Source organism: Parasteatoda tepidariorum, chromosome 5 (assembly GCF_982258835.1).
Source record: "Parasteatoda tepidariorum strain Cologne lab strain chromosome 5, Ptep-v5.0, whole genome shotgun sequence".
NCBI lineage: Eukaryota > Metazoa > Arthropoda > Arachnida > Araneae > Theridiidae > Parasteatoda > Parasteatoda tepidariorum.
This window is the reverse complement of record NC_141759.1, coordinates 54,225,463-54,247,086: the sequence shown is the minus strand read 5'-3', so window position 1 is coordinate 54,247,086 and position 21,624 is coordinate 54,225,463. Positions and strand designations below refer to the sequence as shown.

The following is a 21,624-nucleotide window of genomic DNA, read 5'->3' as shown; positions in this document are numbered from 1 at the left end:
TCTAAATAGCCTACGAAGTAAACATAGATGGAAATAATCACAAAGCAATCTTAGACCACCTATAATAAATAACACACATAGTAGTGATTCACATTTATCCGTTTATTCTAGTAAGAGGCGATTTTCCGTACACACATCTTTACACACCAAGCACAATGTCAGAAATGTGAATGTGTGTGAACTCCAATAATTTCTTTTTAATACCATCAGATGGCGCTGATTAGTTCATGTGATTTCCGGTTCCGGTCTATCTATATTTGTTAGTCCCCGAATCGTTTGCTATTTGCGTTATTTGTACTCTAGGTAAATAAATATTTATTTTTCTTGGTTTTATTTTATCCAGCTATTTTGAAATTTCTAATGATTGTATCACTGATATGCTTACAAAATATAATTACAGCTTTTCCTTAATTCTTTAAAAACAAATTAAGCTTGATTATTTCCGAAGATCAAGTTTTTAAATGTGTTGTAGGTAAATAAATCTTACAAGCTATAATTTAATGTTTTCAAATGAAGTTTCAGATCTATGAGCGATAATAAACTATTGTATCTTGAGTTTCTTGTTCGTTTAGTTTAATTTTTTGGGAAAATTTATTTTAAAAATTCCTTGTTGTCCTTTAATTTCTAATTCTTACGTTCGGAATTATATCACGTATGCCATAATTTCAGGTATATAACAGCTAAAAAAAACTCATCGACCTGATAACAGCTTAAAAAACTCATCGAACTAGGTATTTCGATGTTTATTTTAACAATTAGTTTAATAAAGCATTTCAAAATCAAAAATATTGTTTGATTATGGAAATTCCACCAAAATATTACATACATTAAAATTAAAATGATGAAAGAAATAATTAAATGTCATGTATATATGTATGAAGTAGGGCAAAATATTAGTTTTTAGAAAAATTTGAAATATTAACTGTTGGATGATTGAAAATTTGTAATACTATGATTAACAATGTCCACTTGAATTTAAACTTATTCAGATGTTTAACATTACTGGAATACATTTATAATGTGTTTGTATTGTATGTATTATTCAAAAGTATTCAAATACAATTTTATTTTTATTATAAATATATATTTTACGGAAAAAGTTTTAATTTATTCTTGTCAAATATTTCAATATTGTCAAACATTTGAACCTACAATATAAATATTATGTATTGCTATTATGAATATATTTATATATATATATGTTACTATCTTCAACTTAATGCGAATCTCATAAGTTTGAAATACCCTAGTAATTTTTTCTGAATTCTATTTTATTGTATTTTATTCTATTTTATTCCTTTACATGAGACACATTTTACAACATTGTTTAATTTTATTTTATTAATTTTTTTTTTTTTTTTTTTTGAGCAATAGTAATATTCTAGTGTAAGTTTATGCCCCCATAAAGTTACTTACTAAGTAATGAGACAAATATATAAATGATAAAATGTTCAGCAGATGATACGTTTTTATCTCCGATCTAGATTACATAACTGTGCTAAACAGTTCATTCAAAATGAAATGTGAAATAGCATGTGACAATGTATGGATCTAATTAACTATGCGCAATTATTAACTTAATTGGATTTAATAGAGACTATTACAGGCAATAATACGATTAAGTAATATTTCAGAAAATTTTATTCTGCATGAAATAGACATGGATATATGAGATTGCAAAACAGAACAAAGAGAGAAAATGTTCCAGAAACTAAAAATGAAGAGAAAAAAAACCTGTAATAGTTCGCACATTTTCTAAACTAGGTTATTAGATTATTCTTGTGATGTATCGACGTTATTTCCATCGTTTATACCAACGTTACAGTATTAGGATGTCGATCATCGTCTTTGATCTATAGATTTTTGGGAACGCCTTATCTAAATTAATGTCTAACAATGGTTTTTTATTGAAATCTAATATACTTCGTTCATTTATTAAACTATGCCTCACAGGTTTATGGCGAAGAAAAAGTTTATGAATGGATTAGAATTTTAAGCGTACAATTAAAAAATATCCAACTAAAGAAGATATTATAAAAACATGCATCATGTTTAACATTGATTTAAGTTATTGAGCTTTAAGGTAAAGGTCAACATATCTAATGTAAAAATTCGTTCTTCATCTGTCGCTTGGAGTTATTAAAAAAAATCTTTTTTTTTATCATTTATTCTTCTCACATAGTCAACCATTCATCAACATCTCACCTCAAACTGTGTTATTGCAGTCCCTATTTTATTATCTAGTACTAGTGGGCTGCGCCCCCTGCTCACTAACGCTCGCCAACCCCCGAAAATTGCTACGCAATGTTATATGGTTTGCTCCGCAAACCAAGCTCGCTTCGCTCGCTACTAACTTAGGTGCATTGCAAATCCACAAAATTCTAAGAATTCAAAACAATCATTCAAATCCATATAACAACTTTTTTTTCTAAAAAAAATTACATCTTTTTAGTAAGTACTGAGTCCTTAAAATAAATTTGAATTCAAATAAATGACATGTAATTCGTTAAATCTATTAGAAATGTGCTATAGTATAAAATCTTAAGATAAAATTTCTAAAACTGATATCTCTTTAAAAGGATTAAAATTTCGGCTATAATTAAGTCTATTAAAAATTTAAATAAGTGAATTGCAATGGAAAAACCTGCATAAACAAATAAATCCTAGTAAAACAAATAAATTCGTGATATAAATCAAAAATTGTCAAATAAATTCGTAATACATAAATTCATGGGAAAAAAACGCTTTCGACAAAAAACCAAAATAGAGATCTATCGACAAAGACTTCTGCCTAGCTTATGCTCTCCCTGGTTATTTCAGTTTCCGTTTTTAAAAGCGCTATATGTTGAGCCATCTTAGCTAGATTTGGCATGTGACATTTTTAGCAGTAATCATTGGTCTATTTACTAGCGTTGCCATTCGGGGAGTTGTAATGAGGCTTTTTTTTATCGCCGTGTAAGAGAAATATATTAGATATTGTTTAAAAAAAAGTTTTTTTTTGACCAAAACTATCATATGCAAAAATTACATAAAAAATTCGCTTTTTAAATTTTTCTTAATTAATTTATAGGCTTCTTTAGGTGCTACTTATGTATTTTTAACATTAAATTTAATGTATTTTAATGAGTTCCTATGTTGCATTCTCTATTTTAGCTATTTTGTGTGATCATCATGCCTAAAAAGAAAACTGGGCAAAGGAAGAAAGCTGAAAAACAGCGTATGCGCCAAAAAGAAATACGAACAGCATTTAATCAAAAACCTTTAGCTGAACATCCTTGTAATTTTTCAATGGTAACAGTAGTTTTTTTTTAAATCAATGATTAAAGATGAATGTTGCAATTCTGAAAAAAAGACAAGATAATTTAGCAGTGCTATAAGAACTATGACATGCAATATTGTGACTCAGAATATTTCTTTTATTTTTAACAAATGCAATTCAAAGTAATTTCTGGGAAGTAAAATTTAAAATTATGTATTGAGCTCTTGTAACAACTATTAAATTATAGCTAGCTATTAAAACCTGGGCAAACTGGATGCCTAGTCAGGTTTTTCACTGCTTGGACTTGGTTAGAAAATCCGGTTAACTGATATCCAGACTCACCCGATTTTCTCATTTATTCTTGACTTAACCATATTGTGATTTATAGTAAAATTAAAACAATGATTGCTTTTAAAACCCACATAGTGTCCATCAATTTCTGAGCCATTAAAGCTGAAATTCTTGATTTTGGGCAGGATAGATGTTGCTATTGTTTCTAAGTTTTAATTGATTATTATAATATTTAAATTTAATTTAACGAATGAAAAAGTTATAGAAAATATTACAAATTAAACTTATAAATAAGCTTACTATATAACATAAAATTAAGTGAGAAAAAAATAATATTTATTAATATTAAAAATTAAGTGTATGTATATTTACACATTACATTTTAAGACAAAGTTAAAATTCTATTTCAGTTAATAAGTAAATGCATTGGTTATATTTTATTTCGTTTGTAGATATAGCTTTTAATAAATAAGAGACGAAGAGAAATTTCAAACATATCTTTTTACAAATGACACATTAAAGTGTTCCAATATTATTAGTTATTAATACCAATGAAATAAACTGTAATGTTTGTAATAGAAAGCTGTAATGTTTGTAATAGTGACTAAAACACAAAATCAAGAAATAAAATAAAAAGTTTGTAATGTTAGGCTTAAAAAATATAATATAAAAATATGTTTCAATATTTTTTAAAAAAAAGAAAGAATCAAACTTCTTTTTTTTTTTTCAAATGTCAGAATTTAAAAATTGTTGTATGATTTCTTAATTTAATTACTATTTTCTTTTCTCTTTTAGGAATGTGATAAGTGTAATAGGTATGTAATTAATGTTACTTAAAGTATCTGAATATTTCAATTGTAAATAATATGTATGTCTCATTGAGTTTTTAATTGTGTTACAGGAAGCAAAAAAATAGGGCTTTTTGTTATTTCTGTTCTGCTGTTCAAAGGATGCCCATTTGCTGCCAATGCGGTATATTTTATTTTATACCTTAAATTTATTACATTTGGTCTGTTATTATTTTTTCTCTGCTTAAATTAAATATCTCTTTATTGAGAACAATTTGTATATGTCATCAATTGCTTAGGGCTATTGATATTATCTGTACTACTTTATGTGAAGCATTTTTTAAATGTAATAAACAAATTTTCTAATGTTAATTTGATTTTAAGAAACACAGTCTTGCATAAATTAAGGTAAACTACTGCATAAAGCATGAATAATACCACATTACAGGCATGCTATATTTTGATTAATTTCTGCCTTTTTACTATCCCTTGAAACTCATTTCCCCCTTTCAAAACTACAAAGCAAAGATATACTATGTTTACTCATTTTGAACATTTCATAAAGAGTTTTAGAAATTAAATGACTAAAGCATAGAAAATTTTGATGAATCAATTTTTCATAGTTTTTTTTTTCTTTTTACATTAATATACTAGCTATTTAAGCATATGTAAACCATCGTTGTACAGCCGACTCAAAGTTGATTTTGCGACTACAACTCTGTAGCCTTGTAATTTTGAACCCAATTTGGAAGACAAGGAAACTCTTGGGTCAGTACTCCCAGAGGTGTTGATTTGTTATGAGAACTTGGAGGACTTTGTGACCCCCAACAGATTTAGGGTGCACCAGTCACCATTTAACACACAAGGATTCTTCAGTCTGCGGAACTCAAACTCCTGTTCTCCCAAACAAGTGTCCAACTCCCTTCAAACCAGGCTGTGTTTGCATTTCTACACGCAATTGGTCTTTTATACTGTATCTAACTGTTTTATCCTATTCACAATTTTATCTGATTTTATTCAGCTTTGAATGCAACTGTTTTATAATGCTTTACTACATTTATATTTTATCTGATTTTACTCACTTTTGAATACCTCTGTCACGTTGTATCTAGTTTTATAAATTCCGTGTGATTTTTAATCAGGAAAATTTGTAATCTACATTTTTATTAAAACCGTTTGTTTGGCGCAGCATGTCCTTCTTTGGACTTTGTGCCATTAAACCCTACATTCAATCAATCAATCGTACCAGGCTGTGAATTTCAACATTTTTAATGAACTCAATGTGTTATTAGTAACTTTTTTTTATGAGATATCTGGGTTTTTTTCCTTCGCTAATATTCACTTCTCTTTTAGTTTTTTTTCTCTCTATTATTATTTAAAATTTTTAGTTATTTTATTTTTTGAAACCTGTTTATTTAAAGCTTCAGCATCAAGGTTAATTAAAATATACTTTTTACAACAACTGAACAGTTATTTTGTTGCGGTTGAAAAGGGACACTAAGAGGAATCCGATATTTTATTTTGTTTGTTAAAAAATATTAATGAAGCATTTTTGTTCTTCTGTACTGGCTTTCGTTATTAACTACATCATATTACTGGTAAAATTCTTGATGCTCATATTGTATATTACTTTTTTTTTTAAAAAAAAAGGTTTTGTATTATTAATTTATCGAGAAATGGAATGCCTCTGAATAATTGTACTTTGAAGTATTTTAGTTATTCAACAGGGTTCCCATGGATCAGAAAGAACAGGGAAAACCTGGAATGGTCAGGGAATTTTATTTTAACTCCAAAAATCAGGGAATAGTCAGGGAAAGTTGAAATTTTTTTGCAAAAACTTGAACTATTCCTGTATCATACCTGGAAAATAACCATTCTTAAAATTGTCAGTGACAGTAATCAGTTATTGATATTCACCTTAAATAATTCAAACACCTATTACAATTATTTGTTGTAAAAATGTCACTTTTTAGTCAAACTGAAATGTTCCCATCCTCATTAAATGATATTTTTTTCCCAGAAAATCTAATATTAAAAGTTTTCTGATGAAAATATGGTCTCGATTCACATTGAAATTTACCTGGAGAAGTCAGGAATTTTTTTTTCTGAAATTGAGTGGGAACCCTGTTCAATATGAGCTTTGTTTAGACATTTTGAATTCCATGGGCTCAAAAAAAAATCATTTTTAACTTTTAGTTCTATATCCCTTTATTAAAAAAATATGATAACAAATGACAATAAGTCATTGAAATGGTTATGATTTGCATTTTTTTTTTTTTTTTAAGATAAATAATAAATTTAGATTTTATGGTTTTTATCTATGTTTTAATTCATCATCCTAATACTGCAATGTTCTGTGGTAAAAAATAAAGACTCTTAAAATTACATATAAATATGTCATGACCTGATATAATAATAATATTTTAAAATTTTATAGGTAAAATCAAATGTATGCTGAAAACGGGAGACTGTGTTGTCAAACATCCTGGCATATATGCAACTGGTATGGGCATGGTGGTAAGATTTTTTTTTACCTTAGGCTACTTATTGGAATAGAAAAAGGGCTAAGAAAGCCCTTTTTGTATATTTCTAATGATAATTGTTTTAATAAACAATAGTTTATCTGCTATATTTCAAAATCTAATTCGCAAAAATGGTATCTTTACTGTGAAGTATGTTAAACCAATATTTTAACAAAAATAGTTTTCACTGTTTTTTTTTTTACATGGGGGGGGGGGGAATTTAATACTCTTGGACAAAAAATTACAATTTGTAAAAAAATTTAAATTTCTCGGGGAAAATTTAAATTTTTAAGAAAGAATAGAATAGGAAACAAGGGGAGAGATATTAAGAAAGTAAATCAAAAATATGAAAACTGCGAATACTGTGTATTTATTCTAGTATAAAGCCAATTGCTATATTACGTGTTTAATCACTCCTAAACTGACACTTGTGAAATATAAAGTGTTTACTTGAAAAATGTATATAAACATGTTCCTCTTTCAATTTCAGATAAAAAAAAAGTTTATCAGTTGTTAAAAAATCTATGCTGTTCTTCTATTAAATTGACAAATATATATTAAAGCATCTAATAAGAAATAAGTTTTGTAATTTGTTAAGCTTTTAATTTGCACGTGTATATTGTATTTATTTTTAATGGTATCAAAATAACCATTGACAGCTCCCAATTATTATTTTCTTTTTTTTAACGCTACTATTTATATACAATTCTGTATTTATTTTTTCTAAAATAAATATACAAGCTAAATATTGTAACCATAATAAATTTATAAATGTTTTTTTTTCATTCTCTTTTTTATAAATAATTACAACAAAAAATTTTTTTCATTTATTTTAACATTCAAGGAAAAGGAATTTGATATCATTTCAATGGGTATAAAATTCATCATTGTCCTTCAAATTTTAAGCATGCGGTTAACTTTTATGTAAGTTAGTTCTTTTTTTCTTCTTTAACTGACAAATACTTTTCGGTGTACTTTATTCTAACGTTTAAAACTTTTCACCAGATAAATTTAAAATTTATGTTTTTGCTATTCATACGTGTACATAGTGAGAAAACTAGTTGTTTAACCCTTTAACAGGCTATTTATCTCTAGTAAAGGCAAACTAAAGTATTTTTGGAATCAAAATTGATACCAAAAACAAAAATTCATTTATCTTATTAGATAAAATGTTGAAAACATTTTTTTTAAATTTACAAAACAAATTTTATGAATGCTATAAACGTAAAATAGAATATATTATATCTTTTTATATATTTTCTAAGTCTGACATATATTCACCAATTTTATTCAAGTGTTCTTCATCAGAGCTGAAGTCCTTACAAATGAATGCCCAAATTAATATTTGTGAATAGTTTACCATGAACTTCTAAAATTCATGTTAAGAATACCCACTACAGCTTTAGAAAGAGCTAATCCATTTTAGGCTAAACATAGAAATTTTATAAAATGTGGTATTATATTTATTAAAATATGCTTAAATTACTTTCATGAAGGAACAAAAAAGCTTTGAAATAAAAATAAATAAACATGGTGCTCCATTGGCCAAATCAGTTGACAAACCATTTAACTGAGCACTAATTTTTTTATGAATTTTGCTTTATTTTTATTTTATTTACAGAATTTTCAACTTTGCTCCATAAAAACTTTTATTTAGTCTCAAATGAAATAATTATATATTTTCAAGCAGTTAAATTTGTCAATAAGCATCTCAAGTTACGAAACTAGTGAAGTTTAAAAATTTCTCAATAGGAAGTGTTTACTCCAATTGAATTGCTAATATTTTATAGATGTCTTCAGAACCCTTGACAATTGTAGAAAAATAAAATTAGTGGGAAATGTATGCCATGGTTTTAATAAAAAAAAAATATTTATTGAAATAGTGAGTTTATCAGGGCTGATTGTGCTCCGGATTTCCGGACTTTTTGCTAACAGTGATCCGGAAGTTTCCGGAGATCGAAGGTCCAGACGTTTCAAAAAATCATTGATCACAGAAGTTTCCAGAAATCAAATTTTCAAAGGTGGAACTTAAAAACACAGTTTATTTTATTTGTTTGTAAGGGAGAGCCAGAGAGATACTTTATAAGCTTATATTCATGATTAATATTCATTTTTTATCAGTAAATAGTTGTTATAATCATAAACTGGAAAAAAAAAAGACATATTTGTTTAATTACTTCTCCAGTTTATCATAGGTATGTGTAAAATTTTAAATATATTTTAAGTAAACTAAGAAATATTGAGAAAAAGGAAAAAAAACCTTGTTTAATTTTTTTCTAATTTCTCAATTTAAACTTTTTTTTTTTGTGTAACTCAGGAAATTTTCCGGAATTTCGACTTGGGCTCACAATCACCCCTGGTTTATGCACCTCTGGCCTAAAATGTGTTAATAAATGCTTTTTTAATATTTTGTATTTAAATTTTCCTTTCTTTAAAAGATCTGTACTATTGATATTTGTATAAATTTTTTAATTTTGTGTTTCCAGGGTGCTATTTGTGATTTCTGTGAAGCTTGGGTATGCCATGGTAAAAAATGTCTCACAACTCATGCATGCAACTGTCCGCTACAAGATGCTCTTTGTGCTGAGTGTCAAAGAGGTGTCTGGGATCATGGTAATATCTTCAACACAAATTGAACTAGATTTTTATTTTGGTATTAAATGTGTTTATACAATAGGAATTGTCTGTTAGAAGATATTACCTTTTTTTTCTTGGTCATTTGGATTTTCTAAAATTTAGTATTACAGTAGGATCCCGAATATCTGAGTTAATGTGGACCACGACTAACTCGGATAACCGAAAAATTCGATTAAAGTGAAGAGTATAAAAAAGGAAAGAGTGGGTATAAATGTAACAAATTTAACATATACAAAATTTATATGAGTACACCACATGCAATTCATATTATAATTAAAAAGCTTACTTAAAGAGCATACTTTACGAGAATTAAAAAGTTTTTACTTAAAAAAGTTCTTAATCGTTTTTTGTTTTGCATTACTTTGGCTCTTTCCTGCAGCAGTGTTTTGCCGTTTTTTTAGGGAAACAGGAATGCTGGTGTTGTCTTTCCTTGTTGTTCTATATATTTAATAGCACTTTCGATAGCTTTTAGTCCATCTTTATTTGAGATTTTTATATGTTGATTTTCATCGTCACTGTTTTCATCATCTTAGCTAAATTCATTTTCATTATTGACCATAATAACAATCATTTCATCGGATCAAGTTGTTACATTTTGTTTTCCTAAGTGTTTGGAAAATAAATTTCAGATTTTTTTTTCGGTAGTAGTTTTAAAATTAAAAAATAAACTAGAGCAAAAAAGAAGTCCTTGAAATATTTGATAGCTCGGTTAAAACGGAAACTCGGATAATCGGGACTCTACTGTATGTTGTGTATTTTTTAACTGGACTATACATTTTTTAAAGTATTAATTGATATATAAAGATTATAATTCCAACCAAACGCATACAATAACACATACTAGAAAGATAATAAGACAAAGACTTTAAAAACTAAGCAACAATGGACATTTATCGGCTTCACATCATTACGAAGCCACCCAAAACATCATTGTAAGCAACAAACAAATATTGATGTAGTTGTTAGAAATAGTTTGATGATTTCTCCAATGAATTACAAGAACTCAACTAAGATACCTCTAAGACAAGATTTTTAATAGCCTCAGGGCTTTTCCATCCAGTAAGATCATGGAGAAAATCCATGAGACCAAAGCATAAAGCCATAGCTTCATCATTCTTTCTGTAAAGTAAGCCTTCTTCCTGTGTTCGTGAAAGAAACTGGAAAAGGAAAAAGAAAAACATCTCAGAGGTGCCTGTCAGAAAGCCAGTTTCGCCATTTGTTATTCTTTAAAAAAAGATTACATGTTGAGGAGAAATCTCTGTCCAAACTTGCTGGATTGTGAAATGCTTTTTTGATTGTAAAGAATTGTTCAAAATTAATATACACATTTGTGATACATATTTTTAACATGTTACTATGTTGTAAACAGGAATTTTTATTGAATTGTCATTAACATTTACACTTCTGCAGGTGGTCGTGTTTATAAATGTTCATTTTGTGACTCATATCTGTGTGAAGATGATCAATTTGAACATCAAGCCAGCTGTCAATTTTTAGAATCTGAAACACTTAAATGTAAGTAACATTTTTACTATTATTTTAGAAGCTAGTTTCATACTTCTTTTATAGAGAAATTTTTTTTTCTATGAATTATTAGACTTATCATAGTACAAAAGGCTTCTTTTTTTTGTTATTTTAAAAAATTTCCAATAATTGTTGCAGGTAATGTGAACGTCTTTTTTATGTGCTAATAATTTTGCTTCCTCATTCCCAAAGGCGCAACGAGAGGTTTTTTTTTTTCTTTCAGTTTATGAAGAAACAAAATATATCTATTACATGGATTGAATTGACAATGGCAACAAAAATAATATGTTACGAAAACTTTGCATCCTAATTATATAAAATATTAAACAAATTATATTTTCTTTGGGGGGAAAAAAAGAGGAAAAAAATTAAAATTGGAACAAGATACTAACATTTTTACCAGCAAAATGTAGTTTGTAAGAATTTGCTTAAATTGAAAAATAAATAAATCATGTGCATATCACAAAAACATTATATGAATAAACTAAAAAAATATTAATTATTTAATTGAACACAACATGCTGTTTTTTTCAGGTTATAACCCCCAAAACCCCCTTGGGTGTGCCAATGCTCATTCCAGAAAAATACACTTTTATAAATAATGTGTTTTTTATATGATGTTATATTTGTGAAATTTCAGTGAAATCTGAAAAAATTTAATAACTCCATATACTTTATTTATTACATTAATATTAGAAAGATAAAAAGCAAAGAAATATACTCACTTTCATAATTTTTTGTCATAGTAAAACCTTTTCAATTGTAATCTTTTTCAATTGAGTCTCTTTATTATTATTTTTTATGGAATTCATTCTCTTCAACACTATGTTCTTTGCTTCAAAACTTTATAAAATGTTGCGAATTCATACATCATTCTAGATACCTGTGTGAACATAATCATTCTAGATAAGTGTATAATAAATATGAAATTATTTTTTTAATTTTAATGTATCAATAAATTAATTCTTAAATTAACTGTCACATGATTAGTCAATTAATAATAAATTCCTTCACTGTTTATTCAATCGTAAGAGTAAATTTTAAGTTACAAATGCATCAAAATAAAGTATATTTATTTATTTAAACTATTATTTTCCAACTACGTTATAAATAAGTTGAATATCTGAAAGAAATTATTATTGAAATAATTAAATTTACAATAAAAGGCTTTTCCTGAGAGAAAAAAGATTTTAGAGAGCATTTAGGATTAAACCAGAACTCCTTAGCTTTCTTATGAAAAAGAAAATACTGAAATATTTTATCTCTAACCCTATATTACTTATTTCATTGTTTATGAAGGCTCTATTAAACTATTTTTAGCACGCTTACCGAAGAAATGAAGCATATTTGTAACATGTTGTAAGTTGCTAAAATTTAAATGTTAGTTATAATAAAAAAATAAAAAACTCTTTTGCATTAAATACCTTAGTAAATAAAGTAAAGGTCATTCATTAATATTTTAATTTAACTTCTTTTTTTTCAGGTCAATCATGTAATAGGCTTGGCCAATACTCCTGTTTACGATGCAAGGTTATAATTTATTTATTTTTTTTATGTGTGATTTTATTTATTTGCAGAATTCTATTTGCACCTGAATACTAAGTTTAGTCTTTAGTTAATTTTTTCTAACTAATAATGTTATTTAATAAAAGTAAATTTAAAAAAAATAATATTGTTACTAATTTATTAAACAACCCTCCATTGTTTATAAAATATAAGTAAATCTCAAGTATATCAATAAAGTATCTTTGGTAAATTAAATCCTTAAGGAATTCTCTGAATATTTAATTTTAACTATTTTAATGCTGAAAGAATTGGAATTATTTTTATTAATAATATTATTGTTCTTATTTAAGTGCAAAAGTATGTAAAGTTTGAAAAATTTTCCAAATCATAGTAATTCTCATCCATTTTGCAGCTTTTTTTTTTTTATTATTATGAGTTAAAAATGTATTATAACTTTTGATATTTAATCACATTTCTTATGTACATTATTTTTAAAATGTATTTAATAATTCAAAAAATTATTTTTTTTCATTCTTTTTATTTTATTAAATACAAAAAACTTTATATCACAAAAGTTTATCTTCAATGCAATTTAACAGATTCTATGCTTATATTTAGACATGTTATTGTGAAGATCATGTTAAGAGAAAAGGTTTTAAGTATGAAAAAAATCAGCCAATCCCCTGTCCAAAATGTAATTATGACACTCAACAAACAAAAGACCTCAGTATGTCAAGTAAGTTTCATTTTTATTTTTAGCGGCTCTTAAGTGTTAAATTTTTAAATATTAAGTTTATTACTAATTTTTTCTGCAGTTAGGAAACATGATTATGGCAGGCAAGCTACTGGAGAGAATGGTTATAGTGATGATGAAGGTGCATCTGGTTATGGTGACTATTCAGGTATTGTTTTTGTTTTGAATTTAGACTTCAACTTATTCAGGGCTCTTAGTTGCCCTTTTTTACCTGATAAAAAATATTTTGCCCGTATTTGTCATATTTTTTAACCACTGATGCTCCTAATTACTTTTGTTTGCTCAGAACATCTCATTTTCTATTAATGCAATTGTGAATTTTAAAATATGTAATTGATTTGTATAATTGAAAGATTTTAGAAAGATTAAAAGAAGGTCTCTTAGTTGTCCTTTTTTTCCTGGTAAAAAATATTTTGCCCTTATTTATCATGATTTTTAACTTTTAGCCCTGATGCTCCTAATTATATTTGTTTGCTCAGAACATCTCATTTTCTATTAATACAAATGTGAATTTTAAAATATGTAATTGATTTGTATAGTTGAAGGATTTGGATATTTTATCCAACATCTTTTTTATTTTTAATAATGTAGGAAAAATAATAAAATTTGATATTTCAAAATTAGGGGCAATATTCTTACCCGCAGTATTCAATTCTTCAAATTTTTTACGTAATCAGTAATTTCATCACACAATTAAGAGTTTATTACTTTTTATATACTCAATTAACTATTTTAAACAATGAAATTTTTGTGATACCGAATTCAGAGGTGAATCGTCTGTTTATTAATTTCTGAACATACAATAGCAAGTTCACAAATACTGATTCATCAGTTTCATCTGATTTTAAAAATGATTGATTCCAATCAATAATAAATGAATCTTCAACAGACTTATTAAATAATGATTTGAGGGTTCATCCTCTAAATTCCTTTTGCACAAAAATGAAAAGTTGAATATTCCTTTCATTTTCACTTTAAGATTATTGAAACCCTACTTTATAATCATTTAATTCAGGAAGTCTCGAAATTTTATTATAAATTTCAATTAAGTATTGATATAAAAAATATTCCTTTTTTTTATGTATAACAGTACTATAAAATTTATATATATATATATATATATATATATATATATATATATATATATATATATATATATATATATATATATATATATATATATATATATATATATATATATTGATCTAAAACTATTGTGAGTTGTTCAATTCTCCATTAATACTATTATGCTAGAAGCTGTTAAAACTCTCTTTTGTTATCCAAGTAAATTAAAAATAGTATATTTTATTACTCTTGTGCAATAAAATTTGTTGAATCATATAATTTCGAAACCCCCGATGAAATGTTAGTTTTAATGTTTGATAAATCTATATTTTTAATTCTAGGAAACTTTGGTTTCCCAATCATTAAGTTGATCTTAAAGTAGTAATAATCTCAGTTTTCCAAATTTTCTGTTAACAAATTAAGAAAATTATTCAGCTAACACTGCAGATTTATTTTTTGTCATGGCTAAGTGGAAAATTAGACTTTTACTCTCTAGAAAACCTTTATTTCACGCCTAAACTTTTTTTTTGTATTCTTTGTTAAATTTTTTTAAATAATATTTATTACATCAAGTAAAAAATACGTAACTTTTTTATTAATAATAGAAATAAAACTTTTAAATTAATTGTAGTTATTTTTAAAGTCACCTTTTAAGAGTAAATGAAATTTATTTTTTGTATTGCTTCGTTTCATATTAATGATACATGAAGTTGTTAAGGAATATAATCCAATGCTTTTTAAGATTAAGTTAAATAAGACTATTTAATTATATTGAAAAATAAAATAAAAAATTAACTTAGAAAGTATATAATAGAAGATCTCGTAGAACAACTTAACATTTGTTAGGGTAAATTTTAACAACCTGTGCTTAGTTCAATGTTTTTAAACTTTTCTTCTCCTTAAAAGAAACAAAAGAATGAACATTTAAATTGTTTTTACTCCTGTAATACATTGTTAAAAATGTTTTGTAGACCATGTTTAATTCAAATACAATAAAAAAGTTCAATCATATATGATAAAACTTGATTTCACTAGCTCTAATATAATTCTGAAATTATTTAGTTTCTTTATTATTATTATAAGTTTGTTTCCAATTTTTATAAAATTTTAAGTTTCTTAATACATATTTGATCGATTTTATTTACTAAATCTTAAACCTTAGTGCACACTCAACATTAAAAAAAAATTATAGCTTAACTATTCATTGTTTCTAACTAATAATCCTCTGGCATCAAATATGATTTCTTCTGAACTTCAACTAGGTTGCTTTCCTATTTATTAGCCTACTCCTTATGTACCTACTTCTATTTCATGTTTTTATTTCATAAGGGAAGGGAACAAAAAGGTAAAGCTTCAAATTCCGTTAAAATTTATTCTGGTGCATTTAAAAAATTTTAAGGGAAAAAAAAAGATTTATCATTAAAAAAAGTATTATTTTGCTTTTTGTTATCCTGCAAATATTTCATAACTACAATTTTTTATGCTCGACATATTTTATGATCAATCTCAGTTTGCATTATTTCTGTTTGAAGGTGGCTACAATAATTATGATGAAGATTATGACTATGGTAATTATTCTTCTAATGACGATGATGAAGATGAGGATGATGATGATGATGAAGAAGACGATGATGATGAAGAAGAGGAAGAGAAAGAGGAAAAAGATTCTGATAAAAAGGAAAAAACTTAATCAATTTTCCTCTGTTATGTATTCAAAAAAAATCTTAATAAATGTTTATTTTTATGAATTAGATATTTATTAATTGTGAAAAATGGATAATAAATAGCGACTTAATTTTCTTTATTTCCAAGTTCTTTATTTCTAACACTCATTATTTTCAATGGCTTATCCAAAAGGATAATCTTAGTCATTTTTATTGATTTTAGATAAATACAACTATTTTTGCATGCTGTTTTTTCTTTCTGCAATTATTGTCTATGTTTGTTAAATTAAGCAAAAATTTTTACCTATTTTTCATATTTTATTTAATGAGAAATTACCCATAATATTTAAACAAAAATTGCATGTCTGACTTCACTAGAAATCATCCCTAAAATAAAAAGCAAATGGTTAATTTTAAGAAAATACATATTGTTAATTAAATCTATTTAATAATTTTTATGAAATTTCTAAAGAGTTGTTATATTAATATACCAACTTTGTCCATAAACTTTCTATGTGAAGACCTTATTCTGAAAAATTTCCAGTCCTCTGAAAATACATTGTTATGTCAAAAGTTAATTAGTATTTTTTAGATCTCGAAAAGACTAAATTATAGATCTTCTGTAAATAGGTTACAACCCCAATCAAGGTGATATAGTTGAATTTTGTGATTGCAAAAAATTAGTCATCAGTTGCTGGAATGTTTCTATTTCTTTACAAAATTCAGCTTTAAATGTATGTTCCTAAAGTAAAAATTTCCATATTCAGAACAATAAAGTTGTTTTTAGGAGTCGACGTGTGTTCCAAAAAATTAATGCAAGTGTTAGTAAAAAAAATAGAGAAAACTACTTACAGACTTTAAATAGTGCATAGTGAAATTCTTTTCCTATGGCAACATTCGATGGCATGCTTTCAGCATCAGTGTGTTCATAGTCCTAGTATGTACATTAATTCCTGTCTTGATTTTGTAAGTGAAAAAAAAATTTTACTTTAGAAGGAATATGAGCTTAAAACTGCCTTGCACATTATGCCTAAATAAGTAAAAATTGCAAAATTTTAAATATATTCTAAATGCAAATTAATTTTAAATATAGAATCTTAAAGCTGAATGAAAAAACAGTGTGAATCATTTACACTCAAATGGGCAGAAGAAAAAGAGAAAAATGGAGAAGATCTGGACATAAAACCATTGTTCTCCCCAAAATTGTTTTCTTAAAAATCCAAAAAAAAATTAAAACGACCTTTTTTTTCCAAGGATTTGTTTGAAATTTCCCTGCTCTGTTTTGTGTACTGGCTATAGAAATTTGAGCGTTATACGACAAATGACGCTTAAAACATGATATGTAAAACTTGACATCATATTTAATAATAACCAAAGTTCTAGTCTGGATATTTCTAAGTGGCAAAAATTTTTCTATGATTATATACTGATATTACTAGAAAACTGGAATATACTAGAAAATAACTGAAACTGATTACTTTTAAGGGTTTATGTGAAATTACCCTGATTAACCGTATTGTGCTAAGTGATCTGAAAATAAAAATTTAAGTACTTAACTGCTGATTATTTTGAAGTAGCTTGATTTCTCACATAAGTCTGTTCTTTTTAAAATTTTATTTTTTACTGAGATTTTCCTAGAAAGCTCTGTTGTTGATCACGGTTGAAAATTCTGAGTACAGGAAGAGGTAAAAAATATGGAAATGAAAATTCCCATTAAAAACGCTTGTAAAGAGTATGTAAATTAACAGTTAATCTTAAAAGTTTTTACTATTTATATTTATCACATGCGGCATAAACTTGTATCTACGAGCTTATACAAGAACTTTTTTTAAGAAAAAGAGTTCCAAGTATATAAAATCAAAGATCTTTGTGATGAGTTGTATAGCTTTGGAAACTCAGTTTTACTGCTTAAGGTTGGTGAGCATATCTACACGATATCCCTATGTGCGCGCACTAAATTTCAAAAGATTATATTAGTCCGAGCCATTCACACTGCTTCCGGAACCAGCACCTATTTATTTTGAGGTGCATTATTTCAAGTTGTAATAGTATTTCCTCCACATTTGGTATGATTAGAAATTGGATAATCCTGGGCTGATTGTGCTCCGGAAAAAATCCGGATTTCCGGAATTTTCGCTAACAGTGATCCGGATGTTTCCGGAGATCGAAGGTCCAGACGTGTCAAAAAATCATAGATCACAAAGTTTCCGGAAATCAAATTTTCAAAGGTGGAACTTAAAAACACAGTTTATTTTATTTGTTTGTAAGGAAGATCCAGACAGATACTTTATAAGCTTATATTCATGATTAATATTAATTTTTTATCTGTAAATAGTTGTTATAATCATAAACTCAAGAAAGAAAGCCATATTTGTAAATTTTAATTACTTCTCCAGGTCATCATAGGTATGTGTAAAATTTTAAATATATTTTAAGAAAACTAAGAAATATTGAGAAAAAGGGAAAAAAACTTGTTTAAATTTTTTTCAATTTAAACTTCTTTTTTTTTTTAACTCAAGAAATTTTCCGGAATTTTGACTTAGGCTCACAATCACCCCTGATAATCTAATAACGAAGTCAGAATCACGGACCTCTACTGGTTTCGACAAAATCGTGCACATAAACAGTGAGATTGATTAAAATTCCAAAGATCGTAATAAAATATCCTGTGGGTCAAGGTCCAATACAATTGTTTTTAATTCAGAAGAAACAGATGATTGTGGTCAAGGAGTAATGTGTTTACATTGACCAATCCTGAGCCAACGAACCAGATGCCACGAGGTCAGTTTTTACCACAAAATAACAGAGGCAATTGAGAACTGGATACTTGTAATTCAAGAAGTTCAAATGTCTCGCTTTAGTTCATTTTTTTCCCCATAGCAATTGATGCCTTTTAGTGTTCTAAAAGCTTCAATGTTGAGAATAGATTATTATACTACTGAGTATTTTCTGAGTTTAATGTTATAATTTGAATAAATGAGTAATTTCCTATTATAATTCATTTGAAAAGGACCATTTGAGCAACTATACCATTTCATTGAGTCATTTTCACGAAATAATATTTGTTGAGCACTTATCACAGTGATAACGCTCAACAAATATTCGTAATTGTTTGTCTATATCGTATTCTAAGCTCGAGCACTATATCGAAGATTATCCTCTAAACTTACAATGATTTTGATTAAGAAGAGTCTATTTGAAACAGTGATGACAAGTTAATTAAACTTATTTAACAAAAAGCAGACTTATTGATGGACACTGAAATGAAAATCAGAGCTAATCTTAATGCTAGTGAAGTTCATGAAGTAACATGTGAGGCTGAATTTGTTGAATTGAATTGGAAACATATATTGATCGTTGGTGTCTTTTAGAACAGAATTATAAAATTTACAAGTTCTGGGGTAAAAGATTTTTTATTTGGTGAGAATGCTTTGTCAAGAAATACGTTGTCGCCTTGTCCTGAAATTTAATTTTCCGTTTTTAATGGAGAGATTAACCGACTATGTTTTTGAAAACTATTTTAAAAAATTTATGAAGATCCCATTTCGGATAATCATGATAAATTTTCGTATCTATCACAGGCCATAGTGAAAGGAAGTATTGGAGAGAAGTTGATTAAAAGTTTTCCTTCGTGTAGAGATGAAATGTGTGTATGAAAAAACTATAGGAGAACTTAATAAATTTAGAAGAGAGGAGTTGTTGATTCAAATTTATGTGAGAGATCTACTTTCTTGTGTGGTGTCCTTCAAAAAGATTGCAAAAGGTTATGCGTTGGAGCCCTTAAGCATAACAACAGATAAGTATGCATCCATGTTGTTCCCGTGATAATGAGTAAAAAAAAAAAATCTGTGAAAAATTCATGTCAATAATGTATTTTTTATAATAAAATATTTCATGTTGCATAAAGTTTTATTGGGTTGTAGTTATAAAATCAGGAATTTTTTGAATCAGGAAAGATAGATTACTTCTAAAAGTATGATCACATTGAGTTAATTATATTCACTAATTCAGTTAAATTCAGTCTAGATAATTGACCAAATGTTGAAATGTTTTATCAGTTAATGTATTTATTCAATAAATCAAATTGTCAATTAATAAATATCATCATACAAGCTATCTTTACTGATTTAACTGAGACTGTAAGTAGTTTTCTTTATGTTCATATTATTAACTAAAAACAAAAAAAAATCAATATTTTTGAAAAGAGTGTAAATATTTGCTAATTGCATTTATACTTTAAAACACATTTTGATGTTAAAAAGCTTGTAATTGGGACGATTTTTTTTCGTTGGCTGAGTAGTTGGGAGTCTGAAGAATTTTATGACTCATCTTAAACTTTTCATTTCTTTAAAGTAATAATAATAAAATTAAAAAAACTAGCACGCTCTATGTTTTAAGGTTACAGTGCGTGCGCACTGTCATATGTATAACTGAAAAGTTACAAAAAAGGTTTAAACCAAATTAAAAGTTTTTAATTTGGTTTCTACACTGTTACATCTATTGAGGGCATCAAGATGTGAAACATTTCGTATTTGCGAAATCTGCAACCCGGGCCGGATTGGCCATGGCCTGGGGCTCCCAATGGTTAGGGGCCCCCTTAAAATAGATTTTTTGAAAATAAATTTTAAAAAATTAAGAAAAACAATGATTTTTCAAAATGTTATGATTATTTTTTAGTTCCAATTTAATAAAATAAAGTAAAATTTAATTTATTATTATTTATTCTTGTTTTACAAATGCTTTCTTAAATGAAAAGATAGATAAATACTTTTATATTTGAATAAATAAAAAATATGCGAGAAAAAAATGCAATCTAAGGGCCCCAAAAATTTGAATGGCCTAGGGCCCCGCATACGCTTAATCCGCCCCTCTCTGTAACGTGTAAAAAAACATGTCCTAAAACAAGGAATGATAAATTTAGGACGTGTCCTAGGATTGGAATACAAAGCTTTGCGTATCGTTCATATATATGAACGATATACAAAGTGCATGTTCATTACTCATCTTCCAGCAGATCAGGAATAATTCCCGTGGTTGTCTATGAAATGTCTATGTCTGGATTAGCAAGCGCTCAAATCATCCATGTGCTATATCCACGCAAAAGCTATGGTAGATGTCTGAAAAGCTTCTTTTGGACTTCTATCGAATCTTCCCTGGATCAAATATGGATGTCTTTGTCTTGTGGAGGTCCACCGGGTGACCACATGAACCTTCGTGAATGTTTGCGATGACGTCTAGTGGACATCTACTGGATGAAATTGTACAACATAGCAATCTCGTATTATAATACGAGATTGCCACACATGTGTGAGCAGTCCCTCAAAAGAGCGCAATGGTATTTTACTTTAATCGCACTAGAGCAGCACAATGGGTCATTGGCGACGGTCTGAGAAACATTCCTTGGGATGATTTGGGGACAACATTTTTGCATCACATCCCGTTTTACAGGGAGGACACATTCAGACACCATCCATCCGCAGATTGCAATTTTGACCTGAATTAGAGCACGTTCTACCTCAGATCCACTACCCCCCGTGGCATTGATTTGTTATGAGAACTTTATCACTCCGACAGATGTAACGTGAATCAGTCACCATTTTGTACACGGGGAGTC

At 27.2% G+C, this 21,624-nt stretch overlaps 1 protein-coding gene across 1 annotated transcript; it reads left to right on the top strand.

Moving 5' to 3' along the window:
• Window positions 1–117: 117 nt before the first annotated feature.
• On the top strand, window positions 118–16,150 carry Noa36 (zinc finger protein 330 homolog Noa36). Its single transcript, XM_087163954.1, has 11 exons — window positions 118–303; window positions 3,154–3,291; window positions 4,346–4,365; window positions 4,452–4,522; window positions 6,776–6,855; window positions 9,347–9,473; window positions 10,908–11,012; window positions 12,505–12,551; window positions 13,146–13,263; window positions 13,343–13,429; window positions 15,879–16,150. Exons 2-11 carry the CDS (start codon window positions 3,172–3,174, stop codon window positions 16,034–16,036), a joined length of 933 nt encoding a protein of 310 aa, XP_087020080.1. The 5' UTR covers window positions 118–303; window positions 3,154–3,171; the 3' UTR covers window positions 16,037–16,150.
• Window positions 16,151–21,624: the final 5,474 nt, after the last annotated feature.

Bases quoted from the DNA above. Each gene is read 5' to 3' on its own strand.
- Noa36 (XM_087163954.1), top strand. From the start codon at position 3,172: ATGCCTAAAAAGAAAACTGGGCAAAGGAAGAAAGCTGAAAAACAGCGT. The intron at 9,474-10,907 runs GTAATATCTTCA...ACACTTCTGCAG, and splicing joins AAGAGGTGTCTGGGATCATG to GTGGTCGTGTTTATAAATGT. The intron at 13,264-13,342 runs GTAAGTTTCATT...TTTTTTCTGCAG, and splicing joins AAAAGACCTCAGTATGTCAA to TTAGGAAACATGATTATGGC.